Source organism: Electrophorus electricus, chromosome 26 (genome assembly GCF_013358815.1).
Source record: "Electrophorus electricus isolate fEleEle1 chromosome 26, fEleEle1.pri, whole genome shotgun sequence".
Classification (NCBI taxonomy): Eukaryota; Metazoa; Chordata; class Actinopteri; order Gymnotiformes; family Gymnotidae; genus Electrophorus; species Electrophorus electricus.
In genome coordinates this window covers 8903259-8920758 of record NC_049560.1, presented here as the reverse complement: position 1 = coordinate 8920758, position 17500 = coordinate 8903259, and the positions used below count along the sequence as shown (strand labels likewise).

The 17500-nt window shown below is 47.1% G+C and overlaps 1 protein-coding gene across 2 annotated transcripts in view; it reads right to left on the bottom strand.

Moving 5' to 3' along the window:
• nlgn1 (neuroligin 1) overlaps nt 1-17500 on the bottom strand; it is a 137773-nt gene that overhangs the window by 980 nt on the left and 119293 nt on the right. For both annotated transcript variants that reach the window (XM_026997143.2, XM_026997148.2), the window contains 3 exons: nt 5758-5970; nt 1592-2381; nt 1-604 (listed from right to left, as the gene is read on the bottom strand). The exon at nt 1-604 is cut by the window's left edge and continues 980 nt beyond it. In XM_026997143.2, coding sequence (XP_026852944.2) covers nt 1-604; nt 1592-2381; nt 5758-5970 — 1607 coding nt within the window. The remainder of the gene's footprint in view (nt 605-1591; nt 2382-5757; nt 5971-17500) is intronic.

Below are 17500 nucleotides of genomic sequence, written 5' to 3'. Positions count from 1 at the left end.
GGCCTCGCGGCACTCGCGCTCCAGGTCTCCATGCTTCATCTGCAGGGACATGATCTCCTCTTCCTGGGCGTGAGGCAGCTCGCCGGCAGGCGCCCGCTGAGGGCTGCATCGGCGATGCACCTCGTGCCGCCGTTTGTCCTTCTTGTAGTAGAGCGCGGCAAAGGCCAGGATGTTGAGGAAGAGCAGCGAGGCACCCACGGCGATGGTGACGCTCAGCTCCGTGGAGTAGTCCCGCTGGTCCACCAGGAAGGGCTGGTTCTGATTCTGGTTCTGGGCGTCCTGAGTCTCGGTGGGAAAGGGTGCGGGGAAGGGCCGCTTGGTGTTGGCCGGCAGCTTCTTGGGGCGGGGCGTGGCCTCGGGGGGCGGTACCTTGGTGGTGGTGGAGACGATCTGTGTGCCCTCGTTCAGGCTGTGCAGGTGGGGTACCAGCTCCAGCCAGAGGTTGACCTTGTTGGCGCGGTAGTGCTCCTTGACGCGGGGCTTGAGGCCGATGTGGAGGTACAGCTGGTCCTTCTGGTTGTAGCGCGTCCACGCCACCTCCTCAAAGCGGTTGGGCTTGGTATGGATGAACTTGGTGTCCTGGGGGACTGGCTGGTTGGGGTCACTGTGAAGAGTGAAGAGAACACACCAGACCAACATGAACAGGAACAGGAACAGGAAGAAACAAGGCCAGTATATACACCGCATGTCTTTTCTACGGAACATCACAAGTAGCGCATCGTAAATCGCCTGAACCATGAAAATCCCTCCCCAGGTCCTGCATGATATGGCAACCCATCATTATGTATGAAAATCATTAGTGGTTGTGCTGTCTCTCTGGCCAGGTGCGGATCAGTGAAACGGCGATTCTGTCCTACTATTTCCCATAAACACACTCTCATGGAGACATTCTTAAAGGCAAAGTGAGAGAGTTCTCATTCTCTCAGTGAACGTCACGACCTCCAGACAAACGCGCTGTATCTTAATGAACAGAACAGAGTCAGGGAAGAGAAATTACACAGTTGCCAGTAATACATAATTGACTCATCATTTCCACTTGAAGTGATATCCCAGATAGGACTTCACAAAAAGAACTGCAAAAGTCAAATAAGTATTAATTTTAATTAATTAAGTATTAATTATTAATTAACTTCAGTGGAACAGTTAGCCACATGATATAAATCACCACTTTGCACTCAAAAAAGTCTTCAAAAAATGTCATTAACACTGAAAGTGTATTTAAAATCCAGTTGCATTCTAAACAGGTTTCATTTGAAATGACTCAAGAATAAAAAATGGCAAGAAATTTGGTAAATTAAGGAAAGAGAATTGAAAATCAGTATCAAATTTAATGTAAGATTAAGATAATCTAAAATGAAACTGTAGTTTTTTCAGTCAAAACAAATCTTTATCCAAAATATATAGTAATTATATTTATAATATTCTAAAAGAATCAAATAATGTTATCGTGCAGTGTACACCTGGGAACTGAGAAATATATTTTTATATATTCCAATTTATATTAATTTTAAAAATAAAAACAACGTAAACTATTAGTGAAGAAATTCATGCTGTAGGTATGTGTCTGGTTTCTGGCGCTGGGCTGACGTACCCGGTCTTGGCGAAGTTGGTCCAGTAGGTCATCACCACAGCGCTGAGCATCACGTCGTTCTTGGAGAAGTTGCAGGGGAAGAGCTCGGTGGGTCCGATCATGGGCAGGCCGAAGACGTAGGGGATCTCGTCGCCGTGCGCCGCGTCGGCCCAGGCCGGCACCTGCTCCGTCTGGCAGTGGTGGTAGAACGCGTAGAAGTACGTGGGTGACCCAAAGCTGGAGTGCAGGTCGGCCGTGGCCACGGCTGGCGCCACCCACTGGTGGTCGGTGAAGAGCGCGAGCAGGGTCTTCCTCCTGGTCTCCGGGTTGTGGCGGTCGGCCCAGTCGGTGTACATGAACTTGATGGTCTCCCGGAGGATGTCCTTCCCCTCGGGGTACCCGTAAAGGTCGTCCACGAAGCTGGACACGGCATAGTCGAACTCATTGGCCTGCACACCGTTCTCGTTGTCCACGATGAGCTCGACGAACTTCAGGCCCTCGCCCTGGTTCACGCCCAGCATGATGTCGTAGTTCAGGAACTCGCCCTGCTCCATGAGGATCTGCGGGTCGTCTGGGATGACGTCGCCATCGATGACGGGCCCGAAGGCGATGTGGTAGCGAGCAGGCTGGATGTCCTGTTCCACCAGCTCCTTGTAGTGTTTCTTCTGTAGACACTGCACCAGCTCCACGCTGTCCTGGAGGTTGCAGCCCACTTTTCTGGCGAGCATATGGGCGTACTTAGCAGGCTGGAAACTCACAGCCCAACTGGACAAAGCGGTGCCACTCTGGGCAATAGCCCTCTGGAAGAGGCCTGTGGGGACACAGTGGGACAGGACAGACATCAGACAGGGAGACGTACCAGCCACTTCACACAGGGACATGAACATTAGGAGGAAAGTCAGCTTTGTCCTGGTTTTTCTTCCAGTTATGTATGTCAATTCCCACCCACCAACTAGCTAATCTCCCCCTGTCATACACTATTTGGACAAAAGTATTGGGACACCTGCAAATTACACCTATAGGAGCTTTAGGACATCCCATAATAAATCTGTAAGAAATGGTAAGGAGTTGGTCCCACTTCCACACTCTTCTAGGATGGTTTTCTACAAGATTACGTAGTGTGTCTGTGGGAATTATTGCCCACTCATCCAGGAGAGATCTGTGAAGTCGAACACCGATGTTGGACGAGAGAGACTGGCTCCCAGTCTCCATTCTAGTTCATCCCAAAGGTGTTCAATGGGGTGAAGGTCTTTGCAGGTCAGTCAAAGTTCTTCCAAACCAATCTCGCCCAATCTTGCCTTTATGGACCTTGCTTTACGCACTGGACATCGTCATGCTGGAACCGAAAAGATCCTTCCCCAAACTGGTCCCACAAAGTGCGTACAATTGTCCAAAATGTCGTAAGCATTACGTTTTCCCTTCGCTGGAACTGAGCGGCCCGGCTGAGCCCTGAAAAACAACCCCACGCCATTTTCCCTTCTCCACCAAACTTTACAGCTGGCACAGTGCAGTCAGGCAGGTAACATTCTCCTGATATTCGCCAAACCCGGACTGGTCCATCAGACTCCACAGAACACGTTTCCACTGCTTCAGAGTCTAGTGGCGCTCGCCGTTGTGCTTGGTGATGTAAGGCTTGCATGCAGCACCGTTGCCATGGAAACCCACGACAAGCTCCCGGTGCAGTTTTAGTGCTGATGTCGACGCCAGAGGAGGTTTGGAGCTCGGCAGTTATTGAGTCAGCAGGTTGTTGGTGACATTATTCACTGCGCACCTTAGCCCTCGGTGACTCCACTCTGTCACTTTACGTGGTCTGTCACTTCGTGGCTGAGTCACTGTGGTTCATAAAAGCTTCCACTTTTCAATCATAACACTCAGAGCTGATCGTGGAACATCTAGGAGGGAAGAAATTTCACTGACCTGTTGCAACGTTGGCGTCCTACGACAGTACCAGGCTTGAATTCGGTGAGCTCTTTAGAATGACCCATTCCTTCACACACGTTTCTAAAGGCAGGCTGCATGGCTAGTGCTGTGCCAACAGAACTGAACCAAACCCCTGAATCCAATAATCATGAGGTGTGTCCTAATACTTTTGTCCATGTAGCATACAACAACTACCAGCCATGGAGCATGCAGGTGTGCACTTCCTCTCTGCATCCTTTCATACACAGTGTGTGCCCTCATCAGCAAGCACAAACACACGGAGGTCCATGATTGGCCAGTACCTCCGGGGGAGGGCAGCACTGGATTGTTTTTTTTTGGACTTCAGACAGTGGCATCGTTCGGGCTCAAACCCGCCGATAAAGGGAACACCTTTCTCTTGCTCCACTCAGGGGCCCAGAAAGTTTTGAAATGAACTTTTTAAATGATAAACAGAAAATTATCATGCAAGTAAAAATTTAACCACAAGTGTGCACGAACCACATACAGACAAAAATGCAATTTTTTCTATCAGTGTTTTATCAAAGTACACAGTATGATTATGAACTGCAGTGGAACGCAGGAGACCATTTAGGAGACCATTAATATAAATTAGAGCGATTAGGCTATTAGCAGAATGATTATGCAGAATTAGTGGATGGCACAGAAGAGAATTAAGCTTCATGCAAAAAAGAAAGAGAAAGTGTGTGTGTGGGGGGTCCTAGTGACATGAAATTTACCATTAAATATGATTATATTGTTATTTTATTTCCTTTTATTTGACTTTATTTTGTGTTATTTGTGTATTTGTATTGTCTTTGATTGCCCGTGTTATTGGCCCCTGATTGGACGTTTGCCCTGTGCTGTTGGCCCCTGATTGGACGTTTGCCCTGTGCTGTTGGCCCCTGATTGGACGTTTGCCCTGTGCTGTTTGCATTCTCCAGCTGTTGCAGCCCTGATGAGTCTAACAGCCGGCGTGGCCATGGCGAAGGTCTAGTTATGCTTGCAGTCGCTCACAAAAGCCCACACAGCCTCTGTGTTTATCAGCAGGTTTGCAATGTTGTGATCACTTCGCAAAGTCTGTGAGTGTGACCTTGAAATAAACTGTTATGACAATTAGAATCAGAGTCAGCATACAGTTTCTACCAGGCAACCGGCAACATGCTTGCTACAATAGTTTAAGCAAATAATTGGCCTATATAACACATACTTACTGGTATGATTATACTACCATATATAGGGGGACAGTACGTCAATAAAACGTCGGTTTTATGGAAAACGGGACTTGGACAGACAGGACTTTTGATTTTCAATATTTGATTTGCCCATAAAAGCACTAGAACATTTAGGTTCATAGTGATTTGTGTCATTCATGAACATGTTTACGAGCTACATGTTTATCATTTTGTGCAAAAAACCCCCCCAAATCTGTGAATTATATGTCCTTATGCTAATGAACATGTAAAGGCATTAACTCATTGCTCAGGAAACCCACTGCTTTGCAGTGAAGCAATAAAGTGTCATTTTCAGGTCACTGACAAGGGCGAGTCAGGGTTCATTTATCATGTGTGATGGCAGTAATGTTAAGCCATCCATCTGTTTGAAGACCTTAGCAATGCTACCTCCCATACAGAGACGAGTGAAATTAATTAACCATGTGAAAGGGCCTTTACATAGATAAACCCTGCGCTTGAAAAGCCAAAGTGCGCCGGAAGCATGGTGTCACGTCTGGACCCCACCGAATAAAGATAGAGACATGAAACCAATGCAAATACATTTTTCATAAGCAACTGGTTTCACGTCAGAGGGATTTGTCCCTTAAGGAGGTCCAGCCATGCGGGGAATGATGGAGGATCAGGTCTAGTGAAGTACTGACTTTTCCTGTAACCTTGTTGGCATGAAAATTTTGGATCAGGCACGCAGTACAGATGTGCTCCTCCGCCACACCGGGTAAGTGAGTTCCGAGGCCTGTCCCTGCCAGGCAAAGCGAACCCGCCTCCCCACATGTGGAGCACGTGGCACCCACCAGCCTGTGGGGGTTCCCCCGTGTGAAGCAGGTACACAGTGTAGTTCTCCAGTGAGCACAGAGACACAGCCAAAAGCTGAAGAGGTCATGCAGACGCAGACGCATCACAGACGCACACACACACACACACACACACACACACACACACACACAAAACACCTGTCGACTGGGCCAGCGCAAACACAACAACGAGTGCGGCATGCAAACATCGAAAAGGTCAAGAGTTGCGACCTCTGCATTGTACCTTTGGTGGAATTGCTCCAGCGGTTACCTTCGGAATAATGGGACAGCGTGAGCAGATTCACGCAGGAGGCCCCGGCTCCGGATCCGAACACGGTAATGCGCAGAGGATCGCCGCCAAAGAAGGCGATGTTCTCACTAGTCCAGCGCAGGGCTTGGATCTGATCCAGGAGCCCGTAGTTCCCTTTTGCTGCCTGATCGCCGGTGCTTAAAAAGCCTGTGGAAAAAGCAGAAGGAAACAAAACATTTGAGCGTTAGCGCATGACGTTAATTCGGGATCTTTACAGCGAAGCGTCGGCGCCCGGGAGCAAATTAACCAGGAGACGAGGTGGTCGTCTTTCTTCCACATGCGAGACCGCATGTGAGACAACCGTGGTCTCATAACGTACATTAATTGCTGTGATGACAGTTGGCCACCTCAGGAGAGTTGAAGTAAGCTTCGTAATGGTTGTTTATTTCGTCTAGCTTACGAGTTGCTTGACCTCCCCTGACAAACAAAATACATCTTAATGGCATCATTAACTTGGAACGGAAGCTCAGATGCTCCATGTGTGCAGGAACTCTGTGAGTAAGGCAAACACACCGGTTTTTAATTGCATGCTAATTTTAACTCTAGGTTGGAAGATGTTACCTTTATTTTCTTGGTTGTGAACAGCTGAAAATGTATCCAGAGTAAAAAAAACCCCACTGAGGCGCAGTCAGTCCTGTATGTGAGCATGATGTCCTGTCCTCACACCAGACGTCTGTTCCCCAGTTCCTCAGTGCTGACGAGGAAACAGCAACTGTCATATTCCATGACTGTCCTGCTAATCACCCTCCAATTAGAAAGACTACAAATCAATTAGTATGCGTATACCATGGCTGTTAATAAAGGACAGCGATTAAGCCAACTCGGCCTTCGGTATACTTAAGTGGCGGCCAACTCTCCGTCATCTTTGGTTTATACGACGGCTGTCCAAAGGCAGCACAGATGGTGCATAAGGTGTTCGGAAAGCGCATGTTTATGAATGACAGGTTTGTGCCATTGTTATGTCGTCTTAAATGACCCCCACAGTGCAGTCACAGTCCAGTGCACGACCGAGCCACATGCGCCAAGTGAAGCTGTTTAAATGCAATGCAATTAAAACAGTACAGTGAATCTGCAAAAGAAGGAATCACAGCCATTGATGTACATGGACACACACACACACACACACACACACACACACACAAGCACTTTTACACTCTTCAAGAAAAGTCCAGCACCACTTTTCTGTTCAGTTGAATTACTCTAGTTTTGTTGCTACATCAAAGGGTGGATCTCCTGGAAATGGCCTCCATCTAGGAACGTCTGTTTAGCTCAGTCTGTTTGGCCAAAATTGAGCGCACAGCTCAAATCAATTCGGCCAGGCCCAGAACTGAACAGACTACCAGTCAGCGGGCAGACAGGTGGGTCATCAGTCCGTGATGCGAGCTTCCCGGAGCCGCGAGCCAAACCAGCCTTGCAGCAGCACAAGGGACGATGCACCCACCGCGTCTCTTGCACCGCCAAGAGCCGATCGGTGCGAACGCTGCACTGTGGCTTGCCGCAGAAACGTGTGACGGGACACTTGGATGGCAGAACGCACAAGCATTCATCTGATTGAATATTTCGTAATACAGACTGCGTTCCAGATTTCTGCCTCACAGGCTGCTACATTATTATCTAAACTGTTTAGGTATGAGATGGAACCATACAGCTAACTATACAACATATATAACAACCAAATTCCCTTGTGGAATATCAACGTCCTGGGACATCGACATGCTCGGACACTGTTTTCTGGGACAGCTGAAGAATGAGAAAGCACAAAAAGGCTAAAAATTACATTTTAGAAAATTAAGGTAAGAATTATAAAGTCATTTCTTTCAGAAGTGACCAAAATTCTTGCCATTTAAACTGGCTTCCGCACTTCATTCCGACCATGAGGAAAGAATCCGGCCAGCTCATCATCTCTGGATTTACCAACGTCCAGAGTGATCTATGGTACCCCGGGAAGAGATTAATGGATGCTCCCAGTGGATGAGACCACACTAAAATATTGTTGCCATAGTGATGTTCGCAGGGTGGCCGGTGGAACGGACGTGTGCATTCCAGGAACCTGCTCAGGACCAGAGCCGTTGTGATTTAACTAAGGGAGGCTCAGGTCAAATCCCCCTCCGATACGCTGCCGTGCTGGCCCTTTGGGACTCATACTGGTACCGGTAATTGGTACTGGTGATACTGGTTACTGGTATTCAGACTGGTTCATTTTGGTCGATAATAAACTGATTATACACTAACAGATAGTCCAACGTGACTGAGCTGTGATATCTATCATTTTGGCATGAAATTATATTAGTGTATTAGTGCTTGTGTTTTTACCAAATTTTCCATCCCTGTTTGTCTTGTTCTGTGATGTCGGTTGCCTGAATTAGATTTTTTAGCCATTATTTCCTTTAGCTGTTCAGGCTTCCTGGTGAATTGGCCCCTGCTCAGTGTGTTACAGTAGGGTTAAGGTTATGCAAATGGGAGGCAATTATACACCTTTCACTTTAACTACGGAGGAGAGGTTTTGAGGTTAATAAATCCACTTACACGCTGTAAAGTATTTATAGTGGAATTATTTAATCGGCATTTACAGTCATCTGACATGCCAGATTATCGTCACAAATGTACAACCGAAATGTCAGGTGAAGAGCTACCGGCATATCGTTGATCTGAAAAACCTTAACCCTCTGAACGGATGAACTGAAAATGGATCCTATAGCATATGCAAGAGTCAAACATGAGGTTTTTTCCATAGAAAAACTGAAGTAAAAGTGTCAGAACTCTGTCAGATGGATACCGTGACCGTGTGCGGACGTGCAGTCCACAGTTCACACGGTGGAGGCGGCGTCTGCTCGAAGTGTCTTAGAACGGGGAAAAAGTCTGGCTGGTGTGTCGAATTCTCTCTACATGAACAACAATTAACATCAAATATTTGTTAGTCGTAAAAAGACCTCCGGCAGCTCTGCTGTGATGACACAACTGCACGGCTTCATAAACACCGTGGATTTGCAAAGCGTTTCCAAGAAGCCTGTGGCACCTGCCGAACTGTGACCCAACTCCTCTCTCCCGCGGACAAGATACAGAGTAGTCTGTGGGCCTCAGCACCGAAATTACCACCAAACAAAAGAAGCTCTGAAGGGATTTAGATCGAAGTGTCTCAGGTTTTGAATAATTTCCTCTCAGGAGCACCGGTTTAGTCCGAGGTGTTGAATCAATCTCCGTTTATGTCGAAGGAAGACAGAGAAGCGAGATGGAAGGGAAAAAACGAGTGATGGGGCGAAAGGCGGATTGGGACCCTCCCCCCTCAGAGTCCCATGTCTCCACCCCCCTGCCAATGCAACGTGAGACGTGCCAGGCAGGAATGATTCCCCAGTGCCCTCCCCTGAGCTCACAGACCTCAGCAACGGAAGCAGGAGACGTGGTCCGTGCCATCACGACCTTTGGCACTGGGGAAGTGCTCCGCACCTTTACTCGGCCCGCTATGGAAACAAACGGGGCCTTTCGCCATGTTTGCGTCCCTAAAATATTTACAGCGTGGCGACACCTTCACATTTCTGCTCCGCCATCGCACGGTCAGCATCAATGTCCAAAGACCAGCGTCCAAGAGGGGTGTCCATCCGTTAGACCGGCACTATACGCTTCCGAGGGGAACAACATTCAAATAAAACACGGAACATTACAGTGTGCACCGGTGTGCAAGGTAAAATGATAATAGGACAGGGAAGATTAAAGTTTCAACCCATGTGGTTAAACAGGGTACTGCATGTTAATTATTATTCATAAAATGATTAAAATTATGAACGGTGCAGTGGCCGTGCATTACGCAAACTCCTGGTATTGTGCAGTGTCTGTATCCCAGAGGTACCAGCACACTCTGCTTGGATGGGGTTAACAAAAGAGAACGTTTTGCAGAATCCCGAGTGGCTTTGACTTGACGAACCTATTCCTGGTTTTACTACTTTGATATGCATAATTTTGAACCTGAAAACTGCTGCCCTGGGCAAAATGCACTCACTATTCTTCAGACACTGGTTGTGTGTGTGTGTGTGTGTGTGTGTGTGTGTGTGTGTGTGTGTGTGTGTGTGTTTTCTCCCACTCTCCTTTGCATTGTGGGCGGACAGAGGCGATTATTGTCTGTGTGAAGTGAAAACCTCATAATTGTTATTTTTCAATCATAGGACATATTTGAACATTGGAGTGTCAACAAATAGTCCCCGTTTATCCCTTTAGCAGTGGATGAAAACAATGGACATTCAGAGACATGCCTCGACTCTTCGTCTGTAGCGGATTTCCATGACTGGCAATTAAAAGTCATATTATTCTTCTTATTACAATTTCAAACATAATATTCTTATTACAGTTATAAATATAATCTTCTTCTTATGACCGTTATAAATATGTATCCTTATTAGTTATAAACATATATTCTTATTACAGTTATAAACATATTCATCTTCTCATGACAGTTCCAAACTTATATTTGTCTTCTGACAGCTATAAACACATTATTCGGTTGTTTGGACGTGGTGTACAGCTCTCATGCTTGGTCTGGTTTTTAATAATTCATCATTTATGTGAACAATGTTGCAATTGTGTGGATCTGTTTAAGGTTTGCAGCTTTCTGCACTGAGCTGATCTGATAGGAGGTGCGACATCTCCTGGCACTTACACACCACGTACATGTTATTTACATGAAATGCTATTCTTTGAATTTCACTCCTGGGATTCTCCACTGGTTAACTATAATGACAAGTTTCGGTCTTCTCCACATACGATAACTCACTCTTTCCCTTTTTGCTATAGATCACACTCTCTATATTCAGTCATTAAACTGAGCTACTGTTGTTTGAAACATTTCAGTCTTATCTAAACTATGCAAATGCACCCTGGAATATTCATGTTTATTTGTTTGATTGTTTTTTTCAAGTGAGCACACTGTTTTTAACTTACTAAATTATCCTACAAAATTCCCCTCTACTGTTTAGGCAGGTGAGAGGTCAACCCTGGGATTGCTCTGGTACAAACCGATTCGTATATGATCTGCAAACGAAGCCAAACCCAGGCCAAGGAAAAGGTGTCCCCCCAGGTAGAGGCAGGTAAACGTTTACTTCAGTAACGGAGCTGAGCACGGCAGTGAACCTCCTGCTGGAATGGCACATCGTTTTGCATACATTAGCCCTGTCAGATGTGTATCATGCTAATATTGTTCCTATATTCTGCTTCCAAGGAGACAGTAAATGGCATTTTTCTGGCTGTGTCAACACTTGCCTAGCATAGATGGACGGAATTTACAGTGCCATATCTTTAATAAGATCCAATGAACCTCTCCGTGGCCAACATACACACCACATCACAGGGCAAGAAAACAGTAGAGTCAAATATAAAAGAAACACCACAGACAGAACCATCCTGATGTCAGTGTGTGACAGGGCAAGAGGAACACAGTGAACACTAATGCTAAACACTAAACACTAATACACATGTTATAACACTAGACACTAACAGGCATGTTATAACACTAAACACCAAACATTAACCTGCATGTTATAACACTAAACACGAACATGCATGTTATAACACTAAACACTAACATGCATGTTATAACACTAGACACTAACAGGCATGCTGTAACACTAAACACCAAACATTAACCTGCATGTTATAACACTAAACACGAACATGCATGTTATAACACTAAACACTAACAGGCATGCTATAACACTAAACACCAAACATTAACCTGCATGTTATAACACTAAACACGAACATGCATGTTATAACACTAAACACCAAACATTAACCTGCAGGTTATAACAATAACACGAACATGCATGTTATAACACTAAACACTAACATGCAAGTTATAACACTAGACACTAACAGGCATGTTATAACACTAAACACCAAACATTAACCTGCATGTTATAACACTAAACACGAACATGCATGTTATAACACTAAACACTAACATGCATGTTATAACACTAAACACCAAACATTAACCTGCATGTTATAACACTAGACACTAACATGCATGTTATAACACTAGACACTAACAGGCATGTTATAACACTAGACACCAAACATTAACCTGCATGTTATAACACTAAACACTAACATGCATGTTATAACACTAGACACTAACAGGCATGTTAGAACACTAGACACCAAACATTAACCTGCATGTTATAACACTAAAATGCATGTTATAACACTAAACACCAAACATTAACCTGCATGTTATAACACTAAACACTAACATGCATGTTATCAAACCAACACTAAACATCAACATGTGTGTTATAACTCTAACACGAAACACTAACATGCATGTTATAACACTAAACACTAACATGTATATAACACTAACACTAAACACTAACATGCGTATTCTAACACTAACACTAAACACTAACGCGTATTCTAACACTAACACTAAACACTAGCATGCGTATTCTTACACTAACACTAAACACTAACGTGTGTATTCTAGCACTAACACTCAACACTCACAAGCATATTCACACTGCACACTGCTCAGAGGATGTACGTGTTCTCATATGGAAGTCACGGCCTCGTGGGCTTAACGTACTGTGTCTACTCACAGGACTTCACTACCCAGAGGACCTGTATTAACCCCGTGGAGACACCCCAGACCATCACGCCTGCTCCAGCCTTACTGCCCCACGCCCCAGCAGGTCCGAACAGATCCTTCAGGGAAAAAAGCACACTGATAACGGATTGTGCGTTGAGACATCCAAGCACTGGGAAGCCATTGCGTTGGGGCTTGTGGGGTACGGAGTAAAACATAAAACAACCTCTCTGACAGCCTAGTGTGATTTAAATGTGTTATTAAGCTGTTTGAGTGTTTACTTCTCCAGTAATTGGGGGAGTGATCGCAGTGAAATTCTCTTCCATAAGCAAGGGACTCAAAACGGCTCTCCGCGGTGAAGCTCCAGTCTAGCGGGGACGCGGATATACGTTCCACAGGATGTAATTACACTGTAGATGCTTGTTGACAAATAGGCAGTGTTGGGGATGGATCAAAATGCGCATTTATACACATGAATATAGACCCCGCACTAGACCGCAGGCGAGACAGACTCTCTGATGTTAGTCAAAGAAGGTTACGAAACAAAAGCATATTTTATGTTTTATTTATGCCAAAAAAAAAAGGCAAAAATAAAAGTCATTATGTAGGGCATGTGTAATGTCAAGCAGCAACAACATGAAATGATCCTTCTCCGAAGACTGGCATGAAACATACATGAAAAGGCAGAGCCGTGCCGTGGATCTGGAAGGTTCTGGAAGGTTCTCCGCAGCCGCGCCGATTCCAGACCTGATCTGATTGTTAACCGACTTCCTTTCCATAGGAAAGAACAACATTTCCATACTGATAATGGGTTTCTGTGGAATAACGCACCTACACACACACTCCCACTGACACACATGCAGCACGCACACGCAGACGCACACGCATAGACGCATATAGGCAATCCATCTAGCGAGCAAACATCCGAGCGAGATGGGGGAGGGGGAGGCAGAACAGAGAGGGCGCAAGAAGAAAAAGTCAGAGGATAAGAGTGGAGAGAGAGAGGGAGGGAGAGAGAGGGAGAGAGCTAACTGTTTCATAAGATGTCTAAAGATAGTCCTCTATCTTCCTGTGCACACAGAGAATTCTCTGCTCGGAGACGTGCGAGCGTTCGCACGCCGTTCTTGTTACTGGCCCATAAGCTAGAGAAACACTGACCCAAAAAGTAACCTGGACTAATGGAGGACAGACACATATTACACACTCCCTCCTGATAATGGTACCTGGCTTGTCTGGGGACCGGGAGAGATCAGCATCCGCTGGCAGGAGGCAGAAACTTCGGAAGCCCGCGAGAAACCCGCAGGCAAGGTCTCACTAATGAGCGCAGACGAGGAGGAGACGAGGGGCCCGTGGTCCGCGCCCCCACCGCTAACAAACACGCACCTTTGAAACCGGCAATGAAGGTCCAACACAGACGCGGGGGCCGGAACGCCACGGCCAGGGTCCGTCTGTTTCAAACGCTCCCTGGATTCACAGAGGCCGCGGCCCCTGGACACGACCCCTCATCTCGGAAGAGCCGGTTCAGCCAGGGGTCACTTGTAGGTGTTTGGAGCACAGTTCAAACGCACATGGCATTAACACGAGTTACGAGCTCTGCTGTGCATTCTGAGATGTATAGCAGTACAGATGTCTTCAGCGTGACAAAACAAACATAACACGTTCGTCTTTCACGTTTTTTAGGCTTGTGAAAGCAGGAATATAAGAACAAGCTCTTCACGGGCACCGAGAGCCTAGCCAAGCACAGACAGTTAGTCATACACTACTTATCAAACTTGTAATGACGTCAAACGCAGGCGCACAGTGTCACTCATGCAAAGGACCACTTTTATACAATGTACTTACAATGTCTAGCCCCCTCTTGCGGAGGATTCTTTGCCTGCTAAATGTGTGTGAGTGAGTGAGCTAAGTGAGGTGTATGAGGAGGACACTCCCCTGTGACCCCTTGCTCCCCACCTCAGCCAATCAAAACAGGTTTTGCAGGGCGGTTAGGGCAGTCATACTCATCCAGCGCTTTGGCGAAAGTTCACGCAAACTCACGTTGGATCTACAACTGATCGACAAATCATAGATGCTGCGATACACAAACAATCTCTGTTAGAGCCGTCTGACAGCTACCCGGGTGAACTGTCCCTGCACACACTCAGACCCACCTCCCCACCAGCACCTCCGTGCAGGGGTCAGACGCAGCTATCGACCCGTTCTCGTACTCCCGCGGCCGCCTCATTATTATCTTGATTATTCAGTGTGCGCCCACCCGGGGCTCCGTGGGAACTCTCCTTGGTGCATCGCTATGGAAACGCTCCTCGCAGTTTCAGCGGAGCGACGTCTGAGGTCGTAATGCATCTCAAAAAATGAGTCATTCATTGTGCGGTTCTTTTTACCGGCCGAACCAAAGGATATCAGCGTCGGTCGCGCGAGACAAGCCCTGCGTGACCACAATGGAGCGTGGTCCAAGAAGAGAGGAAGGCCAACACAACGCCTGACCGTCTGGGAACGCTGCTGTCTCTCAGCTAGAAACACGCAGACCTACTGCAGGACACGGACAGGAAAAGAAAGCAACACAAGACTTCAGCTTCGGTAAACACGTCACTTACGGAATTTTGTTCAACTCACCGTGAGCGTACTAATAACCCTTCCCACTCTTCCTCGCCAGATGAATGGCACCCGGAAGCGTGGCGTGTGACTGACAGAGACGCAGCGATGGGTATCGCGCGGAAAACAAAGCTGTCGGAAGAACAAAGTGGCAACGGCGGAATTATTCATGACCGAGCGCGCGTCTGCTCGTCTAAACAGGCGCTCGGATGCCTGTCTGATAAAGACCTCGACAAACCTACACTCCTGCGTCTTTGAAGAGCTGAGCATCTGGTGTCGGAGACTTTCGCAGGTGATGGCGTTCACATGTAGCATTTTCTCATTTTTTCTCATGTTGCATCTGAGCACTTCACCATTTCCATACTTCACCTTCAAGACGAAACACGCGAATGTCAGACAGGCCAAAGCAGAACCGAAATGTCCGCCGTGCACACCAGAAGAAAAATCAACTAGACTACGTGAATGACGCGTGTTCCATTTTAGCAGCTCATCAGTGGTTTATGTTTGTGGCATCTTGCATTATGAATGACTCATAAGTCAGGCAGTCGTGTTTGATTGTGTCAGGGTTGCACAAATCCTGATTGAGCACCCGCGTAAAAGACTCGAGGCGAGCTGGAAAATGTTCAAATCCTGCAGGCTGCTGAAAATTTAAACAGAGATGGGGCCCTCCTTCAGGGACTGCCTGTCAAACATGTCTTAGCATGTGATGTACACATTCAGACAGCAGAGCAGCGGGGACTTGTGGGGCCATCCAGAAGATCTCCATGCCAGCGCCGCTCTGCGGCTCGGCAAAGGATCTGCACACACAGGCGCAGAAAAACAAATCTCTTTACTCACTTCCAGGCATTCTCAGTTTTACACACGCCTCTTTTTACGTAATTATTCCTGAACATTCTGATTGACGGGGTTTACAAAACCTTTGGTTTCTGTTTCATTGTTTTTCTCGTGTGTGAAGGCTGAAGTGTGTGATGGCGTGCAGAACAGGTGAGTGTACAGACGCCACATGATGTCACACACCTACAGACACCACACAACTACAGACGCCACACGACACCACACACCTACAGACACCACACACCTAAAGATGTCACACACCTACAGATGTCACATGCCTACACGTACCACATGACTACAGAGGCCACACACCTACAGGTACCACACATCTACAGATGCCACACACCTACAGAAGCCACACAGCACCACACACCTACAGACGCCACACGCCTACAGGTACCACATGCCTACAGACGCCACACACCTACAGGTACCACACACCTACAGACGCCACACACCTACAGAAGTCACACGACACCACACACCTACAGACGCCACACACCTACAGGCACCACACACCTACAGACGCCACACGACACCACACACCTACAGACGCCACACACCTAAAGATGTCACACACCTACAGACGTCACATGCCTACAGATGCCACACACCTACAAATGCCACACACCTACAGAAGCCACACGACACCACACACCTACAGACGCCACACACGTACAGACGCCACACACCTACAGACACTACACACCTACAGACACCACACACCTACAGACACCACACACCTACAGGCACCACACACCTACAGATGCCACACGACACCACACACCTAGAGATGCACACCTCTCCCCCTGGGTGGGCTACAGGACCTCCTCGGGAAACACCAGTGCGAAGCGTGTGGTGGAGTGACCCGTGTGGTAGGAGAGAGGGGCTTGCAGACTGGACCAAGGGAGGTAGCTCTGACAGGCCCGAGGACGTCCTCTACCCCCACGGCTGCTGCCTAATGCCAGAAGGTCTCTGAGCCCCTGCAGCCTGGACGACTTCTGCTGCACACTGGTGGATAAAACACCGACCGGGCAAAGAAAAAATGTTGATCCAGTCTGTCCTTCTCTCATTCCGACACTCCTTCTGCGCTGCTGCAGCTTGCTGGACTCAATCTTGCTGGTAAGAAGATAGTCTGGGTATGAGCCAGACACGCCGCAGGACAAGGCAGCGCTCCACACCGCAACCGAGCACGCCCGCCCGGGTACCAGTTTGTATCCAATTAGCACCCCACCCATTTACACACACACACAAAAGAGCTTCTTTGATTTCAGTGGCTGACAGACAGTTCTTGGTAGGAAAGAAGTCCGAGATAATGCGCGTTATTTACGTTATTTATCGTATTTGGGAGAAATCGCCTTTCCCGAAAAAACTACAGGGAAGGCGGGATTTTAAGAAGCCGTGCTTGTGGGATGGGGGATGGCGAACAAATACCCTCATCGGTTCTTAGCAGCCATGTCTTCAGGACAGGTTGAGAATCTGAAACATGGGAACAGCAGCCACATTGCTGGATTGCTATTGCTAAACGACACGTTTCCAAACATCACGGAACTGAAAGCACCTGCCGTTATGATTGAGCCAAGAAGCGGTCTGTAGAGATAAGGAGCCCTCTCGCGCTCAGTCACCTTTATTACCCAAGACAGCAACACTGGGTGGGAGGCAAGCTGTGACCTCACACGA